This window comes from Patella vulgata, chromosome 1 (assembly GCF_932274485.2).
Source record: "Patella vulgata chromosome 1, xgPatVulg1.2, whole genome shotgun sequence".
NCBI classification, from domain to species: domain Eukaryota; kingdom Metazoa; phylum Mollusca; class Gastropoda; family Patellidae; genus Patella; species Patella vulgata.
In genome coordinates this window covers 31,374,981-31,386,772 of record NC_065879.2, presented here as the reverse complement: position 1 = coordinate 31,386,772, position 11,792 = coordinate 31,374,981, and the positions used below count along the sequence as shown (strand labels likewise).

At 34.7% G+C, this 11,792-nt stretch overlaps 1 protein-coding gene across 1 annotated transcript; it reads right to left on the bottom strand.

Moving 5' to 3' along the window:
• Positions 1–58: 58 nt before the first annotated feature.
• On the bottom strand, positions 59–11,783 carry LOC126825325 (RNA-binding protein RO60). Its single transcript, XM_050554923.2, has 7 exons — positions 10,942–11,783; positions 10,432–10,649; positions 5,541–5,692; positions 5,110–5,233; positions 4,641–4,892; positions 2,490–2,662; positions 59–1,956 (listed from the first exon to the last, which is right to left on the bottom strand). Exons 1-7 carry the CDS (start codon positions 11,450–11,452, stop codon positions 1,827–1,829), a joined length of 1,560 nt encoding a protein of 519 aa, XP_050410880.2. The 5' UTR covers positions 11,453–11,783; the 3' UTR covers positions 59–1,826.
• Positions 11,784–11,792: the final 9 nt, after the last annotated feature.

Here is an 11,792-nt window from a genome sequence, read left to right as displayed (position 1 = left end):
ACTGTTTAAAAACATGCAACTTGTATGCATATTTATATGGATATTTTAACAATAACACTTTTATTAAGCATAAGCTGTTTATTGTTACCAAACATAAGAATACAGACTATAATAAGATCTGTTATTTAAACCAAAATCATCATTTATATATTTAAGGAATAATCTTCCAATTTACAAAATTGTATTTTTCAATATCTTATGAGTATCACAATATATAAGAGGTTTTTTTTATATCATAAATAGATTAAGTAAAAAAATTAGATATAAAAAACAAGTATGACATTTTTAGTACCGGTAATCAGTGATTTTTAAAATGAGATAGTAATCAGAATGACTGATTCCAGGAGATATCATATAATACAGTCTGTCCGGTATGGGACATGGGTATTATAGAAATCAAGTGATTCAAATTAATAAACCAATCTCTAGCACCTTGTGCAGAATTTACATGAAATCTTCCGTAAGACTTCCTTCACTCTCTTTCATTAGAGTAACGAGGATGAAATAGAAAGTAATTTTTAAAAAACATAAATAAAACAGACAGCCGTGTCCTCTTAAACTGAGATAGTCATCTTGGAATAGTCATCTTGGAATCTACTCATTCGGACATTTAGAGATATGTGAATCTTGTTTTAAACATTTCTTCTTGTACTTTTTATTGCTTGGAATAACAAATTTGGATTTATCAAATCAATTAACTGTCACAATTCTTATCTTACACTGGCTAAACTGGGCTAAACCTCTTCAATTTAGCTCAAATAAATTATTGAATTGGGTTGATCTGAAATGTTATTTTGATAAGTGATGGAGAAAACTTTATGAATTTAAATCTTTGTTTCGAAAGATAAAGTGGAGGTTGACTTGTATCTTAAGTTTAGTTTCAATTCTAGTTCTCTGTGTCAACAGTGGCACACAACATTGGTTGTATCTGAACCCTGGCTGCATCTACATTACAGAAATCAAAACAAATCAACCCTTAAAATCTAATTAAATCAACAAGTTTGACCCAAATCAAGGCGTTTGTTTCATTTTGCTATTACAAACCCTTATCATTAAATAAGCAGCTTAATACCTACTGGTACAAATAAATCATTAACTAAACTTGTAACAATCAGATTATAATAAATGTTAGTTGTAAATAGGCTAACATATTATAGTAATATTGACTTGAAATTAAAACACAAACAATTATAATAGCCACAGATATAATATTAAATATACATGGTGCCGACTTCACTTTCAAAACTTCTTCATAAAACTTGGAATTTATTTAGGATTGGTCAGTAAACTTATTAAAAATAATCGAAAATAAGATTTCAGTAAAAACAAAAAAAACTTTTGTTTTCAACTCTCTCTCATAAATTCATGGAAATGTAATATTCTTCATTTTAACAAATTTAAAGGTTCGGTGCCAAATTTTTATCACATTAAAGGCCCTAATGATCCATTTTATTACCAATATTCAAACTAATCTCTATTACCTTTCTAATCCATTTAAAATTTGTACATTTAATCTCATCCATTAACACAACCACATTTTGTATAAAAAAAAGTTTTATATTTAAACCAATTGGTAAATTGGGTAACTTTTTTGCATAATGCAGTAAAAATTGGATCTCTTGTGTGTGGTTGAAAAATGAAAATTCTTGGCACTGTCCATTTAAAAACACTGCTATGGTGAAAGCATATCACAATGAACAAGTCTTTTTGCTCCAAAAACTTTAAGCATACCACTCATGCACACTTTGCAGTTCATAAAGCATGAGCAATTGAAAGGTAATAACAAATTTACTAATTATCACACTCATCAAAAATATTGCTAATTCTCAATTATCACTAAGGAAATTAGAAATAGTTTTAGGCACCATGGCATCAAATCCTGCGATATCCAGCATTCCTGAATCATTAGGGTCGGCAAAGCGAAGATGCTTCGCTGTCAATCCACATATGACTAATCTAAAAGAAAAATATACATATAGGTGTATATTTGATCGCATATAATTGAATAAATAAACACAGGTGTATATTTGACAGCATATAATTGAATAAATAAACACAACCAATTTTTGGATAACAGAAGTTGGATGATTAAAGGATCCGCAGTGTGTATTGCGCTAGCTCGATAATTAGGTCTTGGTGTTGGCCGAGAAATTTTATCCGGATTTTCCGGTGTTGTTTCCCCTTGTCATTGGTGCTGGACTGGCGAGGAACAGTGACTAGTCTTATGGATGATATGGAAAAAAAACAAGGTCCTAGGTACACACTGGATTGCATGCAAAAGAACCCTTGTAAATTGGAATTCCAAATGAAAGTAGACCATAGCACCACTGTCTGGGCAAACTATCATCCCTCATAGCACACTGTATGCCTGTCTTCATTATCCCAGTCAGTGCAGGAAAATACAACGTTAAACCCCATTTAATTTCATTTTGGATGGTTTTGTGTTTTTTATTCAGGTTTTTTTTTTATCATTTCAATAAAGAACTTACTTGGATTTAGGCAGTTTCATTTCTTGGCGATATTTCTGTAGAGCTGATGATGGAGTTATCACCCCTGTTGAATCTTTGCTATCTGTGAGTATTATAAAAGCATCATAGCTTTGTTTTGTTTCTTGAGCCCAACGTATTGGTGCAGACACATCACAAGCCAGAACAGGTATTTCCTGAAATATATTATAGAATGAACATGATGGACTGATATTAAAAACACAAATACATGTAACAAAGATAGGTTGCCAGGCAATGAAACATGTGCCCACAGCAGATAAATCGTACGGGTAGTCAACAAGAGTTGTCACATATTTTTACTTTTGTCGGTAATGAAACATTTATGATACACTAAAATCTGATTAATCTCATTAAGTAATTATCAGAAAATCATTAGAATTTTTTTGGCCCATGCTAAAGTTTAGTATGCAAAACATTTAATATCATAGATTTAGCTGTTCAAGTCATCAAAATTCATTGAAAATCAATATACTATGGTCTCTAAATCATCCACACGATTTTTCAAAGTGATCAAGGGCCATAACTCTGGCAGTAATTATCGGAAATCGACTTCTTTGTCTGATGACCTTAAACACTGTGTATAAATTTAAAGTTAATCGGATATTAACTTTAGCCTCTAGAGCGTCCACAAGATTTTTCAAAGTGATCAAGGGCTATACAGTCATTGTTTTTTGAGGCGCGCGATTGCTCTCGAGCGCCTGTCGCGCACCCAAATGTCGACCGAGGGGAGGTTTTTCTCCCTCGCCTTAGAATTGAAAATCGCTCTCCATATTTGTAAATCATGGACATGTATTTGGGTTTTTTTTCAAAAGAGTGTGAAAGACTCACATTCCGAGCGCCACTATGCTGTCATTGTGAACATTTATTTGGTGTATTAGGTATAATGTGATCGCACAAGGTAATAAAATTCCGATGAATATGTTGCTAAAAATAGATGGCGCCTGTGCACCATTGGTTAATTTAACTGAAATGAAAAGTAGAACTCTCGCGAGAAATTACGAGAGATGGCAAGTGAAAATTTCCAATGAGAATAATTCCGGAAGAAATAGATTATATTTTGATGGAATTTTCAAGCGTTTATGATTATATTTTGAATAGGGGTTATGTTTTTAAACAAACTTTATACAAGCTATATATATTTAGAAATGTCGACAAGTATTTCTATTGGAATACGTATGTACTGTAGTTATAGACGACAGTAGAAGTTTGACTTGACCGTACGACTACGAGTGCTATTATTTAGCAGACGATGTTTATTATCATTTATATGTAACCAAGAATGACCCCTTACACGCAGTTATTGATCTTCAGACCCATTTCCCATACAAACAACTAATCACTCTCCTTAATATCAGATCATTCTCCATAATTTCTAAATCACTCTTTTTATCGAAACTGGGAGAGCTTTGTTAGGGGAGCGATTTTTTCAATTTGTTCATTAAGGGGAGCTTTTTTCGGCTCTCCTCTAAAATACAAAAAACAACGACTGGCTATAACTCTTGCAGTAATTATTGGAAATCGCTGAAAATCAAAAGGATTCTTAGTCTCATGACCTTAAACACTGTGTATAAATTTAAAGTCATTCGGATATTAACTTTAGCCTCTAATTGATATTAACTTTAGCCTCTAGAGCATTCACAAGCAAATGTGACAATATAAGACCACATTTCAATGTGGGCGTATAAAAATCTTTTTGATGCTCTAGCGGCTATAGTTATCATCCGACTGATTTGAAATTTATACACCTTGTTCATGTTCATGAGACGAAGAAGCATATAGATTTTCAATGATTACTGCTAGCTACAGTTATCGCCCTTGATCAATTTAAAAATCTTCTGGATGTTCTAGACGAAGAATCCTATAGATTTCCAAGGATTTCTGATTAATCATTTCTGATATTTACTTCATTGTTTATTACTCTTGATCAGTTTTTAGTGTCTTGTAAATGCACCCAATATGTGACAACCTTTCGAGAATGCTCAAACAGTTTAGCTGCTGTCGGCATATTGTATTGCCTGGCAACCTATATTGTCTTCAAATTTTTGACTTTTTTATACCTGGATCATTAAATCCTGAGTTGTTCCTAATAAGGCTATTCCTGCTCTAATTAAGACATTCCCATACAATACTTACAGGTAAAGCCGCCTGAGCAATGGCATCACAAGTCTTTTCTATATCCATCTGTTTATTTGTTACTAATGGCTTGACTGCCGATGAAAAATATACCAGAGATGCAGTTTCTTCAGACTGCACAAACATTGTTGCTACTCCAGCGGCTGCTATCATTGATGATAAAGTTAACGTACCACGTACGGAACTGATTGTTAAGCCATACCCTATCTTAATAGCTATTAAAATTCTCTTCTTTGTTGGTATTACATTATTCTGTAAAACAAAAGATACGAACAAACGATACATTCTCATTTCCTTTAATCTCAAATAAAAGGTGTCAGTAGGTAAATGTTTGCTGTGCTAAATCCTTAATTTAATATAGATTATACAATGGATTGTGAGTAACTGTAACTGAGAGTCAAAGACGAAAAAAATTCTACTTATCAAGTACTGAAAGTAATAGATATGGAATATAAATGAAGTTGTATACCTTAATAGCTTTATAGAAAGCTGTATTTAATGCATTAGCAACAATCTCATTTCTAGGCCACTTCAATTTACCTTTACCTTGTTCATAATTCCTTAAAGCAATAAGCACTGATATAGGAGCAACACTGGAAAAAAAAAACAATTTCAATAGGATTCCTATTAGGGTTTCAAATATATTGAACAGACAAAAATGTTATGCCATATGAAATTAAATCTCTGTTTTATTTGGTATTAATCTGCATAGTTTGGATTTTAGATTTTAGATTACGAGAGGAGCCTTTGGTTATTTTAAGTAGATACTTAAAGGATTGTATGATACAAACAATATCAGTCATTTTGATAGACAAACATGATAATTTCTATTTCTACACTTGAAATAATCCTAAGGATTTGAACCTATATTTTTATATTGAAGAGCAGATTATAACATACCCATATTCTTTTAATACATTCTCATCACTTAATCTTGCTATAAGAGCTGGGAGTAAATGATGTCCATTATTTAAAACACCAAGTCCTGCCAACTTACTGACATTTAGTAGAACATCTACTATCGAAATATTGTTCAATAAGGCTGACCAGATCTAAAAAAAGAAATATGAAATATAGCCTAACATAGCATAAACAAAAGACAAAATTCTGAACCAACTATTCATGATCCTAAGCCATGGAAATAATGATATTAGTTCTACCTGACAAAATGTCATACACTACTGAAGTTGAACCTGACATTTTTAACTTTGTGTCGGACCTGTATCAAATATATCAACAAAATTTGAGAAAATAGACAAACCTGGGCTGGACAAAATTACAGGTACCAGAGGGATAGTGCCTAACAAAGCCTGAATTTGTGCCCAACATTGTCAGTGACAGGTACATTATTTCCCGACTTGATGATTCCCTCATGTCACAGTATATACAAGTGCTGGCTGAAAAGTTTGAAGCCGATATATATTATGTGAAAGACCTATACAAAGTTGATGGTTTCCATTTATTTTTTACATAGTCCCCGTCAGGGTGTACACACTTTTGCCAACGATGTTGCAAGACCTGGATGCTGGTCAGGAATAAATTTTCTTCAGCCATCCTAAAAAAAGTCATTCACAGCCGACATAACGTCATCATTACTAGGAAAATGACAACCGGCTAGTTCCTTTTTCATTTTTGGAAACAGATCTCATTACAAATCTGGTCAAACAATTATCAAGATCTGCTTCAAAACGGCTCAGATTGTCACGGGACGTCAGGAACCTGATACGTTTCTGATCGTCGACAGTCAAGAGGTTTGGCACCCATCTTGCAGAAACTTTTTTCATTCCTGACTCGTTGGTGATAATGTGCTCAACCCCCCGTGAAGGAATGCCCACAACACTGGCAATATGTTGAGTGGTCAATCGTCGATCAGCCATCACCATGTCATGCGTCCAGATAAGGTTTTCTGGAATGGTTGCTGTTGATTGGCTTCCAGGACGCGGGTCATTATCAATAGTGTAGAAAATCAGATCGAGATTTGTGAGCCGAATACTTTTGTTTGCTATCCGAATACTATTCGTCGGATAATTTGGAAACGTGAAATTCTTGAACAAAATCACATCAAAAGTTTATATACTCATAATTTCTTACTTATTTCAATGTTTATGAGTGTCTGCGTATGCCGAGTATGAAATCTTACTTTCGATTTGCAAATTGTTTGAGCCGCGAAGAAAACCAGCGGCTGCCAGGCAGAATACACCCACATTTTAGAGAGATGGATAGAGAACAAGCTAAAAAGAAAGTGATTTTTCCTACAATCAACGGCCATAATTCAGGAAATTACAATTCGATATGCGCAAATATCGAAAGGAACTGAAATCTCTGGATTATAAACTTACATTTCAAGTTTCAACAAAATCAGATAAAAATTGTGACCTCTATAGGGTCCACAACCTTGATATACCATATTTTTAAGCTATTTGAGAATGAGGGGTGGCCATTTTGTCTGTCAGTTTTGGGCCGATTTTCACGAAATTCGAACTTAGCCGTCCTTAGGATGTAACGGTGATATAATAATACGTTTTTTTAAATCGGATAAAAATTATGACCTCTATAGGGTCCACAAGCTAAAAACGCGATTTTTCGTACAATCAGGGGCCATAATTCAGGAAGTTATGGTCCGATATGCGCGAATATCGAAAGGAACCAAGATCTTTGGGTTATAAACTTAGATTTCAAGTTTCAACAAAATCAGATAAAAATTGTGACCTCTATAGGGTCCACAACCTTGATATACCATATTTTTACGCTATTTGAGAACGAACGGTGGCCATTTTGTCTGTCAGTTTTGGGCCGATTTTCACGAAATTCGAACTCGGCCCTTCTTAGGGTTTAACGGTGATATAATAATACGTTTTTTTAAATCAGATAAAAATTATGACCTCTATAGGGTCCACAAGCTAAAAACGCGATTTTTCGTACAATCAGGGGGCATAATTCAGGAAGTTATACCTTGATATACCATGTTTTTACGCTATTTGAGAACGAAGGGCGGCCATTTTGTCTGTCAATTTTGGGCTGAATTTCACGAAATTCGAACTGAGCCGTCCTTATGTTGTAACGGTGATATAATAATAAGATTTTTTAAATCGGATAAAAATTATGACCTCTATAGGGTCCACAAGCTAAAAACGCGATTTTCCGTACAATCAGGGGCCATAATTCAGGAAGTTATGGTCCGATATGCGCGAATATCGAAAGGAACTGAGATCTTTCGGTTATAAACTTACATTTCAAGTTTTAACAAAATCAGATAAAAATTGTGACCTCTATAGGGTCCACAACCTTGATATACCATATTTTTACGCTATCTGAGAACGAACGGTGGCCATTTTGTCTGTCAGTTTTGGGCCGATTTTCACGAAATTCGAACTCAGCCCTTCTTAGGGTTTAACGGTGATATAATAATACGTTTTTTTAAATCAGATAAAAATTATGACCTCTATAGGGTCCACAAGGCTGACCTTAAAAATATCTTTGTTTCACCAAACCCGACCCACAATCGAGGAGAAGGGTCGGTAGGTCGGTTTTTTTTTCAGATTTTTTTTTAAAGTCAGAGAAATCAATACAGAAAACTTATTAGCTGTATACTACAGATTCATTAATTTTGTTTAATGAATTTGGGGTCTGACGTAAAAAGTAACGAACTGAAAGTTTTTATTAAACTTAAGAGCTAATTTGACAGCTTAATAATTTTCCGGGTGGAAACATTCGTCTTCTTTATTGGCAAACAAATCAATGACATCGGGATTTTTCGTGATGCCCGACTCGCACACGATTAGCCACGAACTTGAAGTGTGAAACTCCTTCAACACGTTTTTAACGATAGTGCGCGTTGTGCTTTCATTTTTCTCGAAAACGGATATTGAAAATATCGTCGTCATGTTTAAAACTACGCACCACAGACATAGAGGCAGAATTATTTCGTGGGAATGGACGTGTATTCGTCTGCAACCATTTTGTTGAGAAGCGACACCTATGACGCTTTCGTCTTGATCAACCAGTTTCAATAATGAATCAAACCATAGCCATAGTATAGGGAAATAACTCTCATGATATATTTCAGGTTGACACACAAAATAAAATAAAAAGATCGTGGAAAAGTGCAATAAAATAATTTAAGTCGGGGGTGGTTTTAGTTAGTCGGTCGCGTTAGGCGAAACAAAGATATTTTTAAGGTCAGCCCAAGCTAAAAACGCGATTTTTCGTACAATCAGGGGGCATAATTCAGGAAGTTATACCTTGATATACCATGTTTTTACGCTATTTGAGAACGAAGGGCGGCCATTTTGTCTGTCAATTTTGGGCTGAATTTCACGAAATTCGAACTTAGCCGTCCTTAGGATGTAACGGTGATATTATAATACGTTTTTTTAAATCGGATAAAAATTATGACCTCTATAGGGTCCACAAGCTAAAAACGCGATTTTCCGTACAATCAGGGGCCATAATTCAGGAAGTTACGGTCCGATATGCACGAATATCGAAAGGAACTGAGATCTTTCGGTTATAAACTTACATTTCAAGTTTCAACAAAATCGGATAAAAATTGTGACCTCTATTGGGTCCACAACCTTGATATACCATATTTTTACGCTATTTGAGAACGAACGGTGGCCATTCTGTCTGTCAGTTTTGGGCCGATTTTCACGAAATTCGAACTCAGCCCTTCTTAGGGTTTAACGGTGATATAATAATACGTTTTTTTAAATCAGATAAAAATTATGACCTCTATACGGTCCACAAGCTAAAAACGCGATTTTTCGTACAATCAGGGGGCATAATTCAGGAAGTTATGGTCCGATATGCGCGAATGTCCAAAGGAACTGAGATCTTTGTGTTATAAACTTACATTTCCAGTTTCAACAAAATTGGATAAAAATTGTGACCTCTATAGGGTCCTGAACCTTGATATACCATATTTTTATGCTATTTGAGAACGAAGGGCGGCCATTTTGTCTGTCAGTTTTGGGCCGATTTTCACGAAATTCGAACTCAGCCGTCCTTAGGGTATAACGGTGATATAATTATACGATTTTTTAAATCGGATAAAAATTATGACCTCTATAGGGTCCACAAGCTAAAAACGTGATTTTTCGTACAATCAGGGGCCATAATTCAGGAAGTTACGGTCCGATATGCGCAAATATCAAAAGGAACCGAGATCTTTGGGTTATAAACTTATATTTCAAGTTTCAACAAAATCGGATAAAAATTGTGACCTCTATAGGGTCCACAACCTTGATATACCATATTTTTACGCTATCTGAGAACGAACGGCGGCCATTTTGTCTGTCAATTTTGGGCCGATTTTCACGAAATTTGAACTCAGTCGTCCTTATGGTGTAACGGTGATATAATAATACGTTTTTTTATATCGGATAAAAATTTTGACCTCTATAGGGTCCACAAGCTAAAAACGCGATTTTTCGTACAATCGGGCCATAATTCAGGAAGTTACAGTCCGATATGTGCGAATATCGAAAGGAACCGAGATCTTTGGGTTATAAACATACATTTCAAGTTTCAACAAAATCAGATAAAAATTGTGACCTCTATAGGGTCCACAAGCCGAAAACGTGATTTTTCGTACAAACAGGGGCCATAATCCATGAAGTTTCGATCCGATACATGCCAATATCGAAAGCAGCCCAGACCTTTTGGAGATACACCTATATTTCAAGTTTCGTTAAAATCGGATAAGAATTGTGTCCTGTAGAGTGTCCACAATGTCCACAAACAAACTATGGTGGGGGACTACAACCTTCTCAAATGTGTCCAAAGTACTTACTTCACACGAGTTTTGCATTTTAGTAGGGACATGTTCTTTCTTCAGATTAAACTGTTCAATAAGACAAGAAATCTGATGTTCATCTGTTGAGTGTTTTACTATGTCAACTGCCTCAATATATTTAATAATTTGGTCAGCTAAAGGACATTTTTTTTCAGTTGCCAATTTTTTAGCATCAGCTAAACCTTTCATCAAATATTTTATGATAATGGCTGTTTCTGAAAAAAACAATTTAATAAAATTAGATTAAGTTACATGACAGTCGACCCTTTGTGATCCCAGGTTTCCTCAATTCCGCCCAAATTTGGATTTTTTTCACCATTACAGTGGTAGGCCTAAACCTCAATAACAGAAAAGCCTGTGACTGGAATTAAGTCTGAATTCAGCAGTTTCCTGTGAATTTTGACTTTAAAATACCATTAAGATTACATAATTTTTAATCACAATTAACTTAAACTTTTCAAAAAAGTTATATGTGCTACAATTGTCTTCTTTTCCATGAAAACCTACCATCTTTGGCTGGGTTGGTATGACTAAGTCGCAAAACATCAACATGTGACCATGAACAACCAGATTTAAATCTTGTTACCAAATCCAACAGTTCTATTGGTTCTTTACGATTGTACCAGTTGCTGATAAGTGTCCGTAAAGATCGCCCCCATCCCTTGTGTTGATCTGACATCTGTTTGGAGTATTCAACAAAGTGAAATAAATCTGTTGGTTCCAAACATATATCTGCAAATGCTTTGCATGCTGCCTGTTTTGTTTTATTATCGGTAGATTTAAAGCAATATGCCAGGGCAAAGATTAAAGGCGGTTTGTAATTGTATTTATTTTCTCCAAAACAGGTACTTATTTGTTTCACTACCTCTTCGCCTTTTCCATCATCTATCAGACGACCAATTGATGATGCTTTTTCTCGTGATGGAGGCACATTTCCAACAGTAAGTAAACCAGAATCTGAACCATAACATATAAACCTTCTTGATCTTTCTAAATCACTGACGGTATTAGCTGACATTTTTTTTTTTACGAAAGTTATGTCTTCGAAACTAATAAGAACACAGCTTTTCTTAATTATTTCTTGATTTCAATGATCACAATTTTTTGAAATCGATTTCTAGTGAAGGCTCGCTTTACTTTCGCTTCATATTAGAACGAAATATTTATTGAGACCGAAAGAAGTATGTCCTTTTTAGTACTCTTAGATATTGAAAGTGTGATCTAGTATTGGTTCTAAGAAACTGAAGTCATTTCCTGAAGAATTTAGGGAATCTCCGGCATTCTTGGAAGAAAAGCGGCGAACGCTTTGCGAAATACGTCATGACTTTATGGGCTCCTCCGCTTTCCAACTTTTCGCA